We start from the raw sequence: 22,230 nt of genomic DNA, 5'->3' as shown, positions 1-22,230 counted from the left end.
GGGCTTTCCTATCTCGGTGTCCGGCACACAGATATTTTATACCCCCTTTTAAAATTTCTCAGGAGTCCAAAGAGAGAGAGAAAAAACACCCCCTTTTAAATATGTTATATATAACCCCTCTTTTAAATTTCTCAGGAATCCAAATAGAGAGAGAAAAAAACACACCCCTTTTAAAAGAAATCTCCGATGAATTGTCAAATACACCACTTTAAGAAGCAAAACATTCTCGGGCCGGACTTTGTCGCGCGAAAAGTACCCCTTTACCGGAGATTTTGGGAACACGAAATGCAGTCCCTCCAACCATGCTCCAACCCCAGAGTGGCCCATGGGGGGAGTGGGCCGGATCCACCATAGAGAGCGCTTTAAACGTCACGCCATTAAAATCCACGTTTCAACAGGTACACCGAGCTCAGAGCGAGGTCGGTGTTTTGCTCATTATTGTTGGGTCGAGTAGAACAATCAATCGGCTGCGAATTTATAAAGTCGACCGACGCGTATTATTCAATAGGGACTTTTAGATGTGTGTGGACTAAAAGTGCATTGCATTAAATGGACGTCGATCGTAGCAATCAACATTTGTCTTCGTGCAAATCTAAAAGTCCCTATTATTACTGTATTAGTCAACGAACTACACAGTTGGTGTAAAATATGCCTTGCTCGTTGCCCATTCCAGCATTGGCTATTTAGGCTTTCCAACTACTACTTTCACCGGTTCTCTGCAATGTGGCGTTGCTTCCGTTAGCATGCAGTCAGCCCAATGAACTTATCCATGTATTTTTGATGCGTTGTCTCTCTCTGATAAACGACTAGTTTTCCCAAATCCGTTCTTTCCCGCTGCTATCGGAAGATACGAAATGTTTTAAGAACCTCGCATGTACAAGGGTAAGTATTAAAGTAACATTGCTTTGTTCAATATTTCAGTTTAAAGATAAACTTGAGTACTGGTAATGCGATTGCATTGTGAAAGAAAAGGTGTGGAATGGATCAGAAAAGTTGATCATATAGCATGTAAGTAATGGTGTGTAATGCAAGGTTCTAGAGTCGTCAAAATCATCATAAATGTGGCAGAGTCTTGGTAAAGTAACAATCACACAGATAGATGTATATGGGGCAACACATATGGTGTCGGGGCTAGTACTACCCTGATTTCCTTATCTTTCTATGCTCATTACTCAGCCAGTATACATTTTCTTCCAAAATTGTTTGGCACATGACATTTATTTGTAATCTTGAACATTTAGTGTAAGTTTCGTTAGATTCTGTGAGAATTCATTTTCTTTTTTTACCAGTACTCAAGTTTATCTTTAACTTTTATAGGAACACTATTCAGGTGACCTCAAACATGTCAAGAATCCTACCTGCCTCTCTGGCGATACGTACAAGCAGGGAGGTGAAAGAAAGGAGGTGAAACTCTTGTAATTTATTCCTAAAGTTGGCTAAAGTAATACTTTTGAAAAAAGGCTTGACAAAGAGAGACCCAGCGACCACAAGAAGTTGATTTTCATTCGTAAACATTCTTATTCTGTATTTTTAAAAAATCATTACCTCCTTTTTACTTTCGTATATTTTGTATCTTTAATACATGCTAAATATACTTATATAGACTTAAAAATAAAGAAAACGTAAAGTTTTTTGTTTTTGTTTTGATTTTGAATATCCCGTGGAATAGCAATACTCATTATTGAAGGGCCACCTGGCATCCATAAGGCTGAAACGGATAAACGAAATGGATAAATACAATATAAATAAAACAAAGAAATCAGAGGACAAAGCAAAGTTTACCGAACATCGGACACCATGGCCCCGTCTTAGTTCAGTTTCAATTTTTTCATTAATTTTTTTTTTCTTCATTTTTTCATTTACATTCATTGCATAAACCAAATGCAATAAACAATAAGAATTACAAGAATTGTGTATTGAATTGGTGTAAAAATACATACACTTGTATCAGGCCGTGAAAGCAAAAAAAATACAGTCGAATAAACATAAGGAGATATGAAATGCAATTGCACGGTATTTTAACTGAAATTAGACAAATATTATTGTGGTGAAACAGGAGGAATCTAGTAAACAGCTAAGCTTCAACACTGGTGGTGATGGTCAGGCGCGTACACAGGGGGGGGGGGGGGGGGGGGGGGGGGGGGTGGGGGTTAAACCCCCCCCTTTGGTAATTGTTTGTGTGTAAACCCCCCTAAATTTCTCTAAACCCCCCCCCCTTTTGGATTTTTTAAAACATTTTTTTATATATATTCCCATGGTTGACCTAAAAAAGCTGACCTTACCCCCCCCCCCAACGGAGCAAATTATCAAATTTTCGAATTTCGAGACCAAAAAAAAAAGTGTCCTCTCCCCCCCCCCCCCCCCCCCCCCCCCCCCCCCCCCCCACTTATTCAGCGGTCGGCTGAGTCGTTGCGAATTTTTTTTTGGGACCAAAAAAAAAAGGAAAAAAGTGACCTCTTCCCCCCCCCCCCCCCCCCCCCCCCCCCCCCCCCCCCCCCCGCTTATTCAGCGGCTGGCTGAGTCGTTGCGAAATTTTCGGCCCGATTTATAAATGTTAAACCCCCCCCCCCCCCCCCTTGAAAAAATCCTGCGTACGCGCCTGGTGATGGTGGTAATGGTGGTGGTAATGTTTTTATTAAAAATTAATTGGCAGCCAGATGGCTGAATTGCAAAATTGTGTACATTGCGTAAAAACATACATAATTATACAAACATAATTTAACTACAGTAAAACTATCCAGCAAATCGTATTAACCCTTTGCTTACGGGAACCTGGTGGTCCCTGTGTTAAGCCTATGGGACCTATAACAATTCAGTAGTCAACGGGTTAAGAGATAACGCACATTGATTGGATTATCTAAATAAATCAGTTATACACCTACATATAAATTAATAGAGTTGCCAAACAGGTGGCAATTGCTTAATCTTTTCCACAATCATATATGACAAGATTGTTCTAAATAAGAGAGAAGAGAGATCAAAATTAAAGTAAGGAGGGAAAGTACAGACAGCACAGGAGATCCAGGAAAAGTGTGAGAGATAGAGAAAGACAGGGAGAAAAAGGGAGATAGTTAGGGAGAAAGAAAGAGAGACAAAGTGAGAGATAGAGAGAGATATACGTGTAAACAATGCTAAGGATGAAAATGCATAACGGACATATCGAAATAAAGTAATATCTACAACTTTCCTGACACTTGAGAGAATACTGGTTGTAGATCCATTAATTACAAGTAAATTTTACATTTGTTATTAATGAGCTATGGATAACGTATTTGTAAATTGATAGGTACTAATAATATGCAATACAATTTTTAAAAAACATGAAACTTGGTAATTTAGAGGTTTTGGGGTAATAATTATGTGATGAGTATGTTTTCCATCAATACAAAAATTAACCATAAACATACTAAAGTTATATACTCTTTCACATAAAATAAAATAACTCTACAACTTCTCTTCATCATTAGTTGACATGTTAGTGTGTACAAAATGCATGATCAGTACTGTGAAATCAGCAAGTCAATTAAGTAGGGAACTGGATTGTTACGAAATCGTTTGGTTTTACATTTTAACTGCTCTCTAGTATTTGATTTGCGTAGGTTTATAATGTTCTATACAAGGAGGCCTGAGATAAGATTCTTTCTCATTTAAAATCAGTTTCTCAGCAAAATTCATACACAGTTCCCTCTTTCTGTCAGCCAAAGAGGACAGATTCATAGATTCAGGACGGTCTCATATGACTGGTAATTAGGTTCTAAGATTATTCTCAGGTTCGTTTTTTCATCCTTTCTCGACGATCTCATTGTTCTTTAATTAGGCCCCCGTTCCACATACCCTAGGAGAGGTTCGAGGAAACCGGTCTAGATGTTCTTTTTTGGTAAAATTATATTTTGTTATTATTTTCTCTCACTAAATCAAATACATATTGTACAAGTCATTCATATTAAACAAAATTGTACATAATTCTTCATAACAAAATTGTACATATTCTTCATAGCAAAACTGGATGAACTGTACATTGATATTAGTGGTGCGGATATCTTCGATTGGCAGTTCGTGACATTTCACGGTCCTACTAAGATGTATCCTTCCATTGGCACGTTTTATCATGAAATCAATATGCATATGATCACTCCACTCTAAATCACAGCTGATATAAACTCCTAACAATTTGACAGACGTTGATTGCTTTAGAGGGTGTTGATCTATTTCCAGTGACATGGTTTTGGGGCTTTAAAAAAAATCACACCTGCATACCCTCACATGACTTTGTAGCAGGGTTAAGGCCCGGGCAGCGCTCAAAATACACGGGGCGATGGGCGATTCGCCCCCGTGAGCTACATAATCGCCCCCGTCAGGTTGCTCACGGGGCCGGCGATTGAAAAATTAAAAATCGCCCCCGTGGAATTATAAAATAAAGATTATCTTTTCTGTTATATAACTTTAACACAATATTGAGTTTCAATTTTCAAACCTTAAACCAATGAAATGAAACTTAGATTAGCGTGCAAGATTTCTCGTTCTATGAGTATTATTACCGATTCAGCTCGCAGTGCAGTGCCGCCATCAGCAGTAGTTATAGGCCTACTGCGCCGTTAGTAACGGTACGTGTTCACGCTGCCGCCCCATATCTGCTGGAGCTGGAGGCGATCGCTCAAGGGCAGTAACATGGTCATGGAGAAGTTTTTCGTCGTGAAAAGCGCAAACCCGCTGAAATCTGGTGATTTCAAATGACCAGCAAATAGTGAACATCGACCAGTAAATCAAAATTAGGGACTTTTAGATTTGCACGACGAGAACGTGGACTGCAACGTGTGACCTCCTTTTAAGGCACTATCAGTGCTTAAAAGGACGTCACATGATTGTGACTGCCATTGCCTTAAAAGGACGTGACACGTCCACGCAAATCTAAAAGTCCCTATTGGGAAGAAGTGGAAGACCAAGATGTCGTTGAATGATATGGTAACATGGGCAGATCTACGGGGGGGGGGGGGTTAGGGGGTTTAACATTTTTGCGCCGACTCAGGCGGCCGGTGAATATTAAAGCGGGGGGGATGATGGAGAGGAGGACCACTAATTTTTTAATTTTTTTTTTAACTCTCACTTTAACCTATCCCATATAACCCTATGTTTTGTGTTGCTGCTTTATATGTAGATGATAATGCATGATTACAATAAATAGAGAAAGCTAGAGAGAGAGAGAGAACCACCATCATTATGCAATGGTTCAGGGTTTATGTAATGTACGTTTGAAACCATTTCTTAGCGTCTCAACCCTAAAAAAATAGCGAAACTATTTTTGAGGAAAAGCATTATACTGAACTGAATAAAGAATAATAACTTTATATTGGCTCATACTAATACTGATACGGGCTAAATACAATGTGGTATCGGCACAGTAAGATCGGGTATTTGTATAGAGGTATTCCAAAATGACATTCTGATAATCAACATTTTGTTCTGTTATCATATGTATATACGCATAATACAACTGATCTTTGTGATTTCTTAACGTGACATAGCTTCTTCTCCCCCTGCAAACAAAAAAGAAAACAGGGTTATGTAATAAAAGGATCATGGGACAAAATGATCATTGTGATTCAAATTGATGCAAGGATTTTTTTAAATATTAAACAATGCTTTTCACCAGAATCTTCTTTGTAAAAAGGACTTTTAAAAATCTCAGCCATGCAATTCTGCTACTGTGTTGTAAGATCACTTTCACATTAGGAGAAGTGTATTCTTTGATGAGTATTTTAAATTGAATGAAACGTCTCAACTCAGTAAGCATGGCTAAGATTTGTAAAAGTGGTTTTTACAAAGAAGATTCTGGTGAATAGCTATTCGCATCAATTTGAATCACAATCATTATTTGTCGCTTAATCCCTTTGAATGACCTTGTTTTCTTTCTCGTTTGCAAGGGGAGCGGTATGTCACTGAAACAGCTCCCGTAGGAATTTTGGTTAGGTATTTACGATCAGGTAGAGAGTAGCGAGCGTAAATTGGTGTGGGGGGTTCAGGGGGTGGAGCCCTGGAAGCTCAGGGGTTTTAGGCAGTTAATTATGGTCAGAGAAGCACAAATATTTTGATGCCGCATTTATGTCACTGGCTGGTCAGGGGGGGGGGGGGGTTGTTAAGGTTAAATTTACGTTATTATCCTATTTTTTAAAGGTTTGGGAGGCTAGGGGGGGGGCGTTAGAATCGGCCCGTGAATCCGCACCTGTACAAAAAAGTACACACACAAAATCGCCTCGCCGCTACGCGGCTCATTAAAGAAAGAATGTAAAGGTCGCTCCGAATAATGAGGAGGAAATAATGTGCAGAACGGGAAAAAATCAAGAGAATGTCATCAGGGGATGAAAGTCAGTAACAGCTATGTAGCTTGTAAATTTGTAAGAGGGAAAATGCTGATTAAAATGATAATGATGAAATAGCAAACAAATGAGGAGTATCATAGGTACCAATTGAATGGAAATTTGTATAAAAAAGAACCCTCGTCAGTACTAAAAGAGCCCCCGTGAGAAGGTTCACGGGGGCTCTTTTTTGGGGGGAAGAGCCCCCTCGGACAAAAAAAAAATAATTTGAGCCCTGGTTAAGGGACATTCTACCTGACGTGGAACATTCGGCCAAAAAGGTGTTGAGGTGTCGCTTCCATTAGAATTGATTGATCTCCAGCGAATCTCGTGTCAACAACAGTAACATCCTCAACATACTTCTAATATTTCAATACTTTCATATACTGATATTGCCAACAAGGTTGTATATTTGGCAGCACTGGATGTTTAGGTTGCATTTCTATGCTATGCTTATACTTGAAAGCTAACCATTGTCTCCTAAGATCGAGGAGAGAAGCCAGAGATGTCAAGGGCAGAGCACCTGCACTAATCCTTAAACAATTTGGTATTGTATAGAATCTTACATTTTATTTTCATTTTCTGAAGCACTGCCGTAGGCCTCACATCCACAGTCTATGATCGGTCTTATGTAGGCTTTATATTTAACATAATTCGAGATTTAGACGGTCTTCCCCCATGAGGTGCCAGTTAACCCTAAACAAGCCTGGCTATTTTGAGGTCTTAGTACGGCCGGAGGGGGGGGGGGGCATTATGGCTCCCCTTACGATCTCGGCCGTGAAACGGCTGATCTCCGCGAAAATTTGCACGCATGTCATGTGAAGTGTATAGAAGAATATTATAATTCCAATTTTTGGAAAAATTCACTCATTTGCATATTTATGGTAATTTATGCAAATAAGGTCATAAATGACATTTTTACCCATGAATCATATATTATTCATATTTAAGCTTTCTTTTTTCACTACATTATATTCATTAGACCATTTGACATAATAATACGACAAAAAAATTGGAAGAGCCAGCTTATTCCTTATGTTATCTCTTGTTTTGATAATTTCTTATATATTTCATTGTTTTTTTAACTTATGTATTTAATGTTTTTGATGTTTTATTTCATTTCTTACTACAATTCAACTATTTTGACTCCTAAAACAACCATCTAAACTTTAAACAAAACCCAATAACCAATGTTTGATCTATTTTTAGGAAAAATGACATTTCCATATGTTTTGTACACAAATTACGTGACCACGTGACCTAGGAACTGTAGGTCCAATTTTCAAAAAAAATATTTTAAAAGATGCGCAAGACTCACAAGAAAAAAATCAGAGAGCGGCGGGGCGCCATCCATGTGCGTTCCCGAACAATCAGAAAAATTCGTGGAGGGGGGGGGGGGCATAATGGCCCCCGGCCTTATTAGGGTTAAGCATCTTAAAATATTATTTTTGCTTTTGCATCTAGCGGCTATATTTTCTATTTGCTGGTTCCAAGTGAATATTTTAATCAAATATCATACCTAAAAAGCGATCAGTATTTTCAGATTGTAACGGTACTTTGTTTAGGGTAAGGTTTACCTCATGTGTTTTTGTATTTTTAGTGAAAAGCACAGGAACGGTCTTTTTCTTTAGAGTTGAAAACCCCAGGTGGTTAACCAACTTTGTAGGACATCTGTATACATTTGCATTTGTTGTGGGTAAAGGGATATTGCTGCCAGAGATCCATGAGACACAGTCGTGAGCACGGGAAGCGCGTTCCCTACGGGGATAGGTGCAGGGAGGGGGGGGGGGGAGGGGTGTTACCCCCGCCCGGGGCGCGGAAGCTTTGACGTTTCATTAAATTATAAGAGAAAAAAGACGATTCGTTGTACCATTCCCGACTCATAATCCTTGTCCGAAATCAGCCCCCCCTTCCCCTCGCTTTGACGTTTCAAGATATTATTACAGAAAGAAGACGATTCGTTGTACCGTTCTCGACTCGTAATCCTTGTCTGAATTCAGCTACCCCCTACCGCTCGAAGCGCGGAAGTTTTGACGTTTCATTAAAATATTAGAGAAAGAAGACGATTCGTTGTACTGTTCTCGACTCTTAATCCTTGTCTGAATTTTCAAAAATGTTTCTGTGCTCCTTTTTCTTTTTGGCAAGCGTTTTTGTGGGGCGACCGCCCCCACCGCCTCCTTGCTACGCGCCTGTGCTGAGAGCGTGTCCAGCTAAAGCTGAATGGAATGGGTTACTCAATCTGAGGTTTTTTTTGTGTTCTTTTAATTGCTCATTAAGATTTCTGCCAGTTTCCCCAACATAAGAATTATTACAATCTGTGAAAGTAATCTTGTACACCATGCCTGTCTTTCCCTCTCTTGGAATTTGGTCTTTGTAGGATATACTCTTTTGCATTATTCGGTACGTTTTTATACAGTATAAGGTTTTTTTTTTTTATCTTTCCCGGGAGCTGGATTGTTTTATCAACTATAGTTCTATTAAATTCCGTCAGTCCAAACTTCCCAAGCATCCCTACCTTTTCTTGGTCTATATAACCATTCTTTCTCTTTCAATAGTGGTATTATCTTTGTTTTTGGTATGTAAACCATTTAACCTTTTGATGCAAGACCAGATGTTTTATTCCGGCACAAATCGGTTAAGTTTCTCGCAGAATTAAGTCATGCCACTACCATTAGAGTCGAGAAATTGTATGAGTTCTTGTCCGTGTGCGGACAGGCTTGAGTATTCATCAACTGCAGTTTGGTATGGAAAGCACTAATTACATAATTCGCTCCAGCCATAAACTTGTGCGTCATTTAGTCTTTTCTTGAGGAGCTTTTCTGCGGCTACTCTGACTAGTTAAAGAACTTTTACTTCTGTTTCGTCATTTTTTAAAGCATTACCAATTGTATAATAGAATCCATTATCTGATCATTACGTTTCAGATGCTAAAAAGTTGCCACATTCAGTACTTTGTGGATCTTCATTTTTAAGAAAAAGGGTACTTTTTCAAAATGGTTCCAAACAAACATGGTTCGCAGGTATACGCGTGTGAGGTTTTTTCTAGCCCTCAGGGCAAGACCTACCCAATTCCGTCCAAAATCCATTGAATTGACAACTTATTCCTTGTTTGCCATGCTTTCATAACCGTTAATAGACACCATCTCCCCCAAGCAATAAACATGTATCCATTGAAAAATGATACAAAGAGTTCAGTGACCCTGATCATTTCAATTCAATCCCCGATGTGAACCTAGTCTGTAGGTACAGACCCTTGTCCTTCATTTTGCGAAACAGTGTCTGCTCTTTGAGACTAGGCTGACCCATACTGCATAGGCTCTGTATTAGCTACTCCAGACACACCTATCGAGGGAGCTCAGCCATGGACTGTAAGGACTAGGCTCTGCTCAAGGCTTTATAAATTGCGGTAACTTGTAAAATTCGAGTCTAGGTCTGCAGACTAGATATGATACGTGTTTTTTCCTCCAATGGAAATCTCCCGAAATGGAACTCCATGCATCGAACAATTTTGACGTATTAACGGAAATACATGAAACATTCCTATTTGAATATCTGGCTCAGTATGATATGAATTAATACCAGTCATGCGTAATAATTATGTGCAAATGTTCATCTTTATGGCTTTCACATTTACGCCATGTTCGTGATTATTTCAAAGAGAAGGTTGAGTTCTGGCAACAGGGGAAAATCTTGTGAGGTTTTTCATTCTTTTTTATGTCAGGTTGAAAGAATAAGTCATAGAAGAAATGTAAGTATGGCTCTCCGTATTACCTCATATCGAAAATTCCTTCATATCTATAATCTGACAAGAAATAACTGGGAAGTTTTGAACTAAACACCACGCCTTATAATCGTAGTCCTATATACCCAATTATAATGCAGTGCATGTGAGTTCTAGCATATCACGATATACGCCTGTCCTAGTATGTGCTATAAATGTATAGTCGTTCTTTCCCAATAGACCAGTTTACTAACATATTCAAAATTGTGGATGTTTTTTTTCCTTGGGACGTAGAGATGAGTTATCACATCAACTTGTTTTAATAAATGAACTACAACACTTGGAATCCAGTCTGTATACATTACGTGTTGAAATGTCGAGCAAAGTATTCATAAAATCTTAATATGTAATAGTACACCGGTCTATTGCTTCCAGATTTATAGTTTCTTTCACATGACAGATCTGTTTGTCTTTAACATGATTGCAGTGTCTAGAAACATAACGACCGGCATACTCCTATCAAGCCAAATATATCCTTATTCCCTTCCAAATTTGATGTAAATAGAGGCAAATCGCAGCACTGGGAATATCATAACCTTATTGATGGATAAAGGCACCCCACGCATTTTAGAATCCGGTCTGAAATTGTGTCATATTAATTGATTACAATTGACAACTTTATTCTCTCAGTCCGTTTCGATACATAAACTGTATCCAGTATATCCAAATGCCCATACTTTGCCTCGTTAACATTAATTGCCATGTTACCACATATGTAATATGCACATGAAATAACCTCGTGCAATAGCACGCGCTGTAAATATATATAATCTGTAACATGATAGTGTACAGAGCGTGCTTTAATTATAATGTATAATGTAAATTATAAGGTATAATGTACTGGTAGTTATTTGAATGAGACTGCATTTTAAACTGGTAATTTTCATAATCTAATAAAATCCTAATGAAGCTCAACGTGAAAAACGAGCAGTTGGAGAAAAAAAAAACAGATGCACAACAACAGCACGAACCCAAAATTACTTATTTTAGAAGACATGAATTTGAAGATTCCTTAATTGAAATGATATGCTTACAAGTTCACCTACCTTATCAAAAAAGTTTTACTATAGTTTGTATTTATAGACCACCCTCTTGCGATGTTTCATTTTATGATAGATTGGAAACATACTAGAGAGGATAAATTGTTCACTTACTGCTATCAATGAATTACTTATTTTAGGTGACTTAAATTGCGATTATCTCAATTTCCATAATTCAAGTACCTCTTGTAAACTTGACTTTATCATGAAGTCTTTCAATTTGACTCAAATTATCACATCGCCTACTCGTGTGACGAACAGATCTGAAACATTGATTGATACGGTATTTACGTCAAGAGTTGAAAATATTGCCGAGCATGGATGTGTTTACACTTCACTTAGTGATCATTACTTGGTTTACGCAATACGTAAATTACACCCAAAGTACAAATCAACTTGTGATCATAAAATAATCCAGTTTAGATCATTCAAACACTATGATAATAAAGAGTTCAAATTATTATTATCCAAAGCCCATTTGAACCGATCGAATGTTGCTGACGGACCGAATATAAATGTCAATAAATATTTGTATGAATGGAAACGGTTGTTTATGGACATTGTTAATGCTATTGCCCCGAAAAAACACAGTTAAGGGTTCGAATAGAATCTGTTTCCTGGATAAATGCTGATCTCCGTGCATTAATGGCCAAGCGTGATAAAGTTCACAAAAGATTTTTATGTTTCAGACGGAATGCCAATCGTGACAATTTCCAAACAAGGGATGAATGTGATAAACTTTGGTCTGAGTACAAATCCTCGAGAAATAAAGTAAACGATTCTCTTAAACGAAGTAAAATCGAGTATTTCAAATCAGAAATAAGTAATAATCAAGGGGATCCTAAAGGTATGTGGAAATGTCTGCGTTCACTTATGCCTAAAATGAAGAGGGAATTACCAAGAACTCTTTATTTGAATACTCAATCTTATTATGACACTGATATCAGTATCGCTGATGCATTTAATGACTACCTAATTCAAATTAATATCAATGACTTGGAATGTAATAGTGACTCTCTTAGTGATACTGATCTTCCTCCCATTGTCCAGACCGATAATGAAGGTCTTGGTAGTTCTGCTAATTTATTTGTATTCGATGAGGTCGACTCTGATTCTGTTAAGAAAATCATAGCAAATTTGGATACCTCTAAGTCAACTGGTGTTGATGAAATCAATGTAAAACTAATAAAAAAATGCTGGTGACGCGATAATTCCTAGCATCACCCAACTAATTTGTCATTATCGTCTGGCACATACCCGGATGAATGGAAACCGCGAAAGTACTTCCATTGTACAAAAAGGTGACAATAATGCAATACCAAATTACCGCCCAATCTCCATTCTCCCAACTCTTAGTAAAATTTTAGAGAGATTGGTTCATCGGCAGCTCTATGATCATCTCGTCTCCAATAATGTGCTTTCCAATACACAATTTGGATTTAGACCCGGTCACTCTACCTCCTCAGCACTCAGTGCTCTAACCGATACTTGGGTACGTGCTATTGACAGTGGCAAAATTATTGGTGCTCTTTTTGTAGATTTAAAACGTGCATTCGATACTGTTGACTCATCTTTACCGTCATCTTCATCGTTAGCCAAATTACACAAAATTGGATTAACTAATGATACTTTATTATGGTTTCAATCCTACCTTACAAATAGAAAACAACAAGTCTCAGTTAGACAAACTTTGTCAAAGGAACGTTGCCTGGGAGTTGCCCTCTTTGGTATCTTTCAAATTTAATCTTAAACAATATCTCAAGTCATTGGACGTATAAGGGATTCTATGGCACCTAGTTACTCACCAATAGTCTGTTTCCTATTTGTTTAAATATCTTTATTTTCTGTTACTCGGTATTGTACTTAAATATTTGATTATTCTATATTGCAAACATTCACCTTGATATATTTCAATGTTTTTACATTCTCTTTTTAAACTATTTACTTGGCATTATTGTGTATGTACTTTGAATGATTTTATTTGAACATATTGTGTTGCATTCATGTATGTATGTTTTAGGGGCCCCATGGGAGACCAACTGATGTTGAATGGGCTACCCCGTACGAATAAATAAATTTGTAAAAAATAATGAAAAATAAAAATTGTCCCTGCCTAACTTGTGTTAACGTCTCTGCCAGTCTTAAACTGGCCTTTTCAGCCTTTAGAGAACACATCTATCTATCTATCTATCAGGCTATAGTTCATCCAGACGTTGGGAAAAGCCCTCCTCATTACATTTCCATTCTCTTCTGTCTCTAGCTTTCCTAGTCCAAGCGGCCGTTCCCATGTATGATGTTAGGTCATCTCCAAAAACAACTGTAGTAATATCCTCGAAATCGAGGTGTCAACCAGCATCAAAATGGATATCATGTGCTTTGTAACGGTGTAAACCTAAACTACAATCATACAAACATCTGCGGTAAATTATGTCAGGTGCAGTTCAAGGCAGACAGTTGATTGTTTTTCTGCTTAATGCCCCCATTTTTAATTAGTGGCCTTTAATTATCACTGTAGAAGGATATCATAATTATGTTATAATTTCAATTGTATATTAAATGGGTTGTAAGTATACCATTGACTTATCCTCTGTAGTACTTGTAAAGTGCGGGTGAAAGGTCGATGTTTGTGTCTAACACGAGTTATATTTCAACTTAACGGCAATTTCGATACACTTTTCATGGGGCGTTTATGTAACATGACATTATTTTCAAAAAGTGGCACACAAGGCTATTGAGATTGTACAAGGTTGATTTTCCGAAAGTGCCAACAAGTATCAAAGTATGGATATCATGTGCTTTGTAACGGTGTAAACCTAAACTACAATCATAAACAATCTCCGCGGTATACATGTAAAGGGCAGTTCAAGGCAGACAGTTGATTGTTTTCTGCTAAAGGCCCCCGTTTCTATCGAATGACCTTTAATTATCACTATAAAAGGATAGGCCGATCATGTATTACAATTTCAATGTTTAATTGACTGTAAGTATATCATTGACTCATCCTCCGTAGTACTTGTTATAAATGCGGGTGAAAGGCAGATGTTTGTGTCTAACTGTAAAACACGATATGCGCCTGTCTTGATGTTCTATAAATACAAGAGACAGTTGACTGCCTTTTTAATTGTTCTGTAAAAACATGCACACCTGTATGTACTTTCCTGGCAGGTCAGAATCACCGTACGTGCACCTTCTTTTTTAGCGTAGTACGGGCTCGAAACTTGTCACTTGGTATTTCTTCCTCCGACGTTCGCCTATTGTCGTCAAACATATAGAATAAGGTTTGACGATTTGAGTTTGGAGACTTCTAGTGTATCAGTCCTCTTTTTTAACATTTTTTTTTTATTGTGATACCTTTTTTTTAATAAATATTACATTTTAAATACCGAGGCTCATGCTCTTTGCATTCCCCTTTCCTGTTCTTCTCTCCATATGTATTCAATTCTTGGAAGTTCTAGGTTTTATCTCTTTATTCCTTTACTTTCTTTCCTCATTTCCTCGGTGATTAATGCAATTTAAAGCCATACTGTCCTATGAGCACTTACAAATATATTGAGATGTCTTTTGGCAGCATCAGTTTTAATGTTTTTGTTTCCCTAATTTCTGCAGAAATGTCCAAGACGAGCTAGCTGGTACCATCCTTGGGTGTTTCCTAAAGATCGCATCATTGATAACACAAAGCCTTTAAGTCAACCACAATGGGTTCAAATGCTTGCATCAGCTTCCTGAAGACCCTTAGCCGGAAGAAGCAGTTCGGCGACGAAGACACGTATTCCACACCTTTGCGACGTTACCTGAGCACGCTTGACCTGACCTTCCTGGGCATTGGTTCCATGTTCGGAGCAGGGTTGTATGTCCTAACTGGAACTGTTGCCAAGGAGTATGCTGGACCTGCCGTGTTCGTCTCGTACTTCATCGCCGGCCTCGCCTCCTTGTTCGCTTCGTTATGCTACGCAGAGTTCTCGTGTCGCATCCCCAGGACTGGTTCTGCTTACCTCTTCACCTACGTCACCATCGGTGAGCTTTGGGCGTTCCTCATCGGATGGAACATGATTCTGGAGTACACTGCTTCTGCAGCTTCGGTCGGACGTTCCTTCAGTGGTTACATCGATGAACTGTCCAACGGAGCATACTCTAATTTCACTATAACCTATGTGATGGGCAATAAAACATGGGATGTGCCTTTCATAGCTCCCTACCCTGATATCCTAGGAGCAGGATATTGTCTGTTCGTCATGATCTTTGTTCTGCTTGGGGTAGGAACATCTTCCATTCTGAACAATATCTTCCTACTAATAAACGTTGTTGCTGTGGGGATCATCATCGGGTTGGGGGCAAAGTACGCCGATATTAGTAACTGGCAAGAGGATGGTGGGTTCGCTCCATATGGTTTCCAGGGGATAATAACAGGAGCAGCGACATGTTTTTATTCTTTTGTTGGTTTCGACGTCATTGCAATATCAAGTGAGGAGACTCTGAACCCACGTAAAAGTATACCCATCGCTATGGTTTCGTCCATTGTTATCATAACAGTGGTATACATGATCCCATCAGCAATATTGACACTAATGATACCGTACCAGGAAATCAACGCCGCTTCGGCCTTTTCGCAGGCGTTCGCTTACAACGGTGTCTTGTGGGCCAAGTGGGCTGTTGGAGTTGGAGCGATATGTGCCACTTTTACTTGTATATTAACATCCCTCTTTTGTTTACCCCGGTCCTTGTACGCAATGGCATCGGACGGACTTCTTTTTGAATGCTTTGCTACAGTCAACAGCAGGACACAAGTACCTGTTACCGCCGGGATCATATTTGGATTCTTTGTTGCCCTCCTCGACATTTTCTTCACATTGGTAGACCTTGTGGCATTTCTATCAATCGGTGTTCTATGCGCGTATGGCATTGTAGCAGCTTCAATTGTGATCTTGCGATACAGGCCCGGAGGCTATAACATCAACTTAAGCATTCAGGACTCTTTTTTATCAGATCAAGATGGTACGAAAGGAGAAATCCATACATTGATACCTCTTCGCTCCTCAACATCAACTGAACCCATCTTGAGTCACTCGGACAGTGCGCACGATCTTCATCTTGCAGGGGCACTCAAGGAAAAATACAGAGGATGGCCAATCTTGTGGCGGCTCTATGGTTACCCACCAGGAAAGGTTGTCCTAGTGGCTCTTCTAATCGGGATCCTTTTAGGCGTAGGGGCCATGTCCCTGGGGCTCCACGGCTACGAGTACTTGTTCGCTTTGGAGTGGTGGGCTATCCTTCTAATGATCGTACTGTTAACTGCGAGCCTTGTTTGCTTTAGTGTAATACCTCTGCATTATCAGAACGACCCCGGAGAGCAGTTTAGCGTAAGTTCGTCTCATTCCATTAACAATAACTTTAATTCTATGGGCTACATTAACTCTAGGTTATTTACGATACTCGTTGTTTCAAGAAACGTTATACAAGTTAAATTAGATGCTTTATATGAGACCTAAAAGGAGAGAACGACCTACAGAGTCCATTTTTTGTTGAAATAAATAAACATATAAATAGTACAAGCCGTATCCCTATACCTCTGCTTCAGACAAAAGTACTGACCCATTAAACCTTTATCCCTTAGAGGCTTTTGTTACGATGGTTCTCTGAATAAAAAGCATGGCTTTAACTCCTTTTAACAGTCAAATGATGTTAAAAAAACATTCGACGTCGTTCAAGGGGATGGTCCAGTTGAGGGTCGGCCACCGGAAGTGACAGCCCACAAGCCCACAACAACCATAAGACTGATAGTCTTGAGATCCCTCACAAAAGTAGTCAGATAGTCCCCCGAGATTGACATATAAGTCTTGTGGACTGCCGGTTTCGGGGCCGTCGATTTAGTGAACTCCTAGAAAGGTTAATCAGATGGCCTGCCAGTCTAACATGTTGAGCTTGTTGACTCTCTGTCTCTAAGAGCCCTCCATCAAATGGACTAACTCTATTCCTAGAAGCATCCTTAAGACAAGATGTGTCACTGTTTGCCAATACAAAATTGTCACGGGCGAAATTTTAAACAAAGCCTTTGTTCCCCCATTTGGCAAATTTTAAAATGCTGAAATTTTGCCTTTTTCTTTCCCCTTTCCCCTTTTTGTTGGCATATCTGGAAATATGGTTTGATATTCTGACAAATACTTCTTTCCATTCAAATCTGTTTTACGAAAAGTTCATGCTCTTGCATTTCTTTTCATATGACTAGACAAACAGGTAGTCTTTCCTTATGCGTTACTAATAAAATAAACGGTATGATCTTCAATCATTTTATAAGTTTGGAGCAATAAGGCAATACCAAGAACGTTAAAGGAAACATCACCCCCAAAGAACGAGTGTAGGTATTCTGAAAAGTGAGATGTATTCATTCCCTTTGATGTATAACATTCATTACCAAAATGTATAAGAGATATATAAATGAAGTATTCTTGGCATGATGTGATGCCTTTTAGCATAACATGGGCGTAGCCATTTTCTTGACAATGTAACGTTGAAGTTGTACATGTATCTTGCACCAAGCTTTGGTTGGAAAGCCTTATTAATCAATAACAAAACCTTTACAATTAAATGAGGGGGAAATCATAGCAGAGAAGATATATAACAGGGGAAAAATTGTAACTAAATCATTTTAAATTACTAAAATATAGCAGCTGCGTTCCGGCGATTTTAGTAAGAAGGATAATAGCAGGTGAATAAGAGGCTTCATTACCACACACACACCTGGGAAGGAAGCATCCATAAATTTGAATACATTTCTTTCTACTATTTTCCACAGGTTCCTTTCGTACCACTGATCCCTATTCTAAGCGTCCTTTTAAACTGCGGGTTGATGCTCATGCTCACGTGGATCACATGGATCCGTTTTGCTGTATGGATGGCATTAGGTATGTTGATGAATACCGTGCAACACATCGTTGCCTGTTAAAGGTATAGACCACTGAGTTCTGGTCATGCGAATGCATTGTGAAAGAAAACGTTGTGGAATCGATCAGAAAAGGTTGATCATCTAGCTTATAAGTAGTAGCGTGTACTGCAAGGTTGTGGAATTATCAATATGATAAATTTGGCCCAGTTTTTGTAAAGTTACAAGCACTGTACACAGAAAGATGTATATGGGACTACGCGATATCTATCCAGTCCAGGTAGATATGATAATTTACCAAATATATCAATTAGTAGGCGGTTTCCCGGCAAAATTGTATCATCACGTATTAGTCAAAACATATTCTTTTACATGATTGGTAATAAGAGTTCCCATTTCATTTTTTGAGAGGGGGGGGGGGGGGGAGCGTTTCCAAAACTGGTCTATACCTTTTAGAGCCAGATGTGTCTCAATAAAGGCAAAGTCCACTCCGGAAATAACTTGCTTTTAATAGATGCAGAAAAAAAGAGAAACAGAAGAAAACAAATTTGAGTAAAATCGAATAGCTAATAAAGAAGTAACTGTTATGATTTTTTTTTAAAGTAAGGAAAAACTAACGAACTTAGAAAATCACTACACAAATTGCCTATTTGGTTACCAGTTTGTGACGTCATTGCCTCACTATTTATGAATTGCTTTATATATTGTATCCCGAAGAGTAAAAAGTAAAACGAAGAGAGAGGGGACGTTTCGACGCTACAATCCCCTCCCACAATGATTCCAGTTCCACCTTTAAAGCCCCACTGCAATAGTTTAGCCACGAGGGATTAGACCATGGTCACAGACAGGTGGTTATCTCATCAAATCATTTCTCAATTAAAATAAGAAAAAGAGGATCATGGGGAGCAATGGTCACCGCTTAGACATTGTTTGCTATATACAGGGCGCAAGTAGCTATAGGTAGTGCAGTGTGACTGTACAGGTTGGGTACACTCTATGTGGTTTTAACTCTCTAGGCGAAATCAGAATTTTCCCGCAATCCACTCAGTGAATTCCAACCATGATATATCCATCAGAACATTACAAAACAAAAGATACTTATTTTTCTAATAATCCAAGGATAATGCATGACGATCGTTGCGTTCTGTTCATGATTTATAATAATGACAATAGTAGGTTCTTGTATAGCGCTCCTGTTTGTCAGTGTTGACACTTATAGCGACCCATTGTTATTATACTACATGGATATTTGCACAGTCGCTATTACGGGGGCTCTGGCAGTTGAAGAAGAAAAAAATTGCTGCAGGCACGCATTTACCTCACTTTGGCTGAAAGTTGCAAATGTAGATTCATGTCATGTCAACGGAAATCTGTGCAGTCCCTGCTCGAAATGTTCTGTTTAGTTCATAACAATTGATAATTACATTCCCCTTTGAAACATCTTGTGGGAAATTCTATAGATGGGCAATCATGCAGCACGTAACATTCAACTGCATTATGGCAGTACATTACGTAGTAATTTGCATGACAATAATCGGTTTTCAATGACTGGTATGTTTGCAGGTTTGCTGATCTATGGCTTCTATGGCTACAAACACAGCAAGGTGGGATTGCAGGAGAGACGGGAGGCAGAGGAAGAGCAATTCGTCACACAGACAAGTCCAACGCCCTCTTACGGTAGTCTACCGAACGACGGAAACGGTCTCATGACACCAAGCTGATAAACATAGATATTATTATTTGTTTTAAAGCAGATGTTTCTGCATTTATTGATGAATCAAATATAAAACATTCAAATAACAATAATAGTATATAATATAATTGATTTAAATAAAGAGTGGCAACCTAAATACACACAAAAAAAGAATATATATATATATATATATATATATAATTGAAAACTTGAAAGTATGGAGATAAGTAAAATAATCAAGATAAATGCAGTATATATACATCCGCGTGTATACACACACATATTTGATAGATATATATATATTTATATATCTATATATTGATTAATTGCTTTGGAATACTTCGGAAAATAGAAGAAGTAGAAGATATAAATACATGCTTCCGTCAAAAATTCAGAAACTTTGAAATTTAAGACAAAGACGAATTCCATAACTCCAGCATAAGTGGTAACGTATGGGACTACACATAAGTAATGATGTTGGATTTCCCTTATTTAAGGAATAATGATCAAGTCTGTCTTCCATTTTTGAGATAATAGCTGCAAGGAGAGCAAAATCTGTTCACCGGGAATCGAACCCAGGTCATTGCCTGTGTACGCCAATTGCGTGAATCATGATATCGCGGAGATAGGTTAATTGCTCCACAGCCTGTTCAACCTCCTAGCAGTTTAATAATCGGTTATTTTTTTGTTTTTTTTTTGAGGAACACTGGAGTCTTGAACATTGTCAAACCGTATGACGGATTCCGGTATAATTTTAAGAATGTATAGAAGAATATATATATATATATATATATATATATATATTATTATTATTATATCTACACTTACACAAAAACGACGATTTTCTTTCCAAAAAGGGGCTAAATCCACTTTTAGTGTTTATGTGTAAATCAAGAATGTTTAATTTACCACTTTCTCTCGTTGGTTATCACTTTTTTGTTTGTAAAGGTAGGAATATTGCTTAACATCAAATGTTATCATCTTTAAGCAAATTCAGAAATATATCCTTTTTTTTTTGCATGGATTTAGCCACTTTGGGAAATAAGCTCTTCACCTGTATATGTACACTATATATCAGTAACGTAATAATAATGATGATGATGATTATAATGACAATAACCAGCATAACAAATTCCCGTGGTGATGGTTTTATTTTTGTTATATGTTATAACCATTTTGAACGCCACCAAACCGCAATACTAGTGTTTAATAGGGGAAAGGTTAAGAGGTTCACAAACAAAATAGCATGTTAACTAGATTCGAGGTTGTCCGTCACATAATTTTCATCAATAAAACATAGAAAGTAAATATGTCCGAAAAACACTGTTGTGACTATGTCGAAATGTAATTGATGGAAAGTGCTAAATAATAGTTTTTCTGGATAAGAATTCCTGCGAAAGTAAAGCAGAATAAACCAATCTTTTAAATGATTGTTTGCCATTTGTTTTTATTGTAATGGGGACAAAGTCACTCTCGAGACTATGCTCCCTTACTTTTAGCAAACGGATTTAGTCAACATCTGAAATAATGATGTCGAAATGTAATAAGTTGAAAGTGCTAAATAATAGTTTTTCTCGATCTTAATACAGCAGATTCTAAAAAGTATAAATTCTTTATATATTTGGAATCGTTCATGGCTGTCTTCTAGCCAAATTACTATGATTAAAAACAATTCTCTAGTTATGTTATACATGTAAATGTTATTCATCAGTTTATAGTGTCTATATTGTATTAAAACTGTTCAGCATTTGGAATTGAAGCACCCCCAACATGAAAAATTTTACACATAAGTTTTATTTTGTGCAATAATAATTTCTTCCGAGAAATGTTATACTTTTCTAGCATTTTTTTAAATCGTACATGTTTCCATGGACCTCTATTTTTATGAAGGATATTGTTGGTGCTACGTGTATTATAACGTCATTAAGAGGGTAAACATGTATTTTTCTTGTTCCAGAGTATCTTCCATTTTTTTAAATTTTACAGGTTAACCTAAACCTCTATTTTTGTATGAAGGACATTATTGGTTTCTACACCTATTTAACTTCGTTAAGACAGGGGAAAATGTATATTTCTTGTTTATCTATCAATTTGTCAGTACAATCAAAATGTCATTAGTATATCTTTTCAGAATTTTTAAAACAACTTAATAGTATTACAATCATTACGTTTCAGGTGCTTTTAATAATTTTTTGAACCATCTCGACCTATTTATTTTCTCTACGCTTATAGGAATCAAGTCACACATCACTTTAAGGACGAGCTTCAATATTTATGTAAAGCTTCGAATAAATAAAATGCATATGGTAGAATATGATTTTGTCATTTAAATTGTATGTTCTTTCAAATTTGACACTCAGTTTTTCATTAACTTACACAATATCAATATTTTGTGTAGCGCCCTCTGCAACAAAACTCAACTATCCCTTTATGTATTACGTCATTGTCTTGTTTGTTCATTATAATAGGTAACGCGCAAGCTATTG

General features: G+C 37.7%; 1 protein-coding gene across 1 annotated transcript; it reads left to right on the top strand.

Annotated features, from left to right (window-relative positions):
* Nucleotides 1–438: 438 nt before the first annotated feature.
* LOC115918219 (cationic amino acid transporter 4-like) lies at nucleotides 439–19,852 on the top strand. Its single transcript, XM_030986944.1, has 4 exons — nucleotides 439–882; nucleotides 14,781–16,531; nucleotides 17,965–18,073; nucleotides 19,615–19,852. The coding sequence occupies exons 2-4, from the start codon at nucleotides 14,870–14,872 to the stop codon at nucleotides 19,770–19,772; spliced, it is 1,929 nt and encodes a 642-aa protein (XP_030842804.1). The 5' UTR covers nucleotides 439–882; nucleotides 14,781–14,869; the 3' UTR covers nucleotides 19,773–19,852.
* The last annotated feature ends 2,378 nt before the right edge of the window (nucleotides 19,853–22,230 follow it).

Source organism: Strongylocentrotus purpuratus, unplaced genomic scaffold (assembly GCF_000002235.5).
Source record: "Strongylocentrotus purpuratus isolate Spur 01 unplaced genomic scaffold, Spur_5.0 spur5_scaffold_16, whole genome shotgun sequence".
NCBI classification, from domain to species: Eukaryota; Metazoa; Echinodermata; class Echinoidea; order Camarodonta; family Strongylocentrotidae; genus Strongylocentrotus; species Strongylocentrotus purpuratus.
This window is presented reverse-complemented; position numbering and strand designations above follow the sequence as displayed.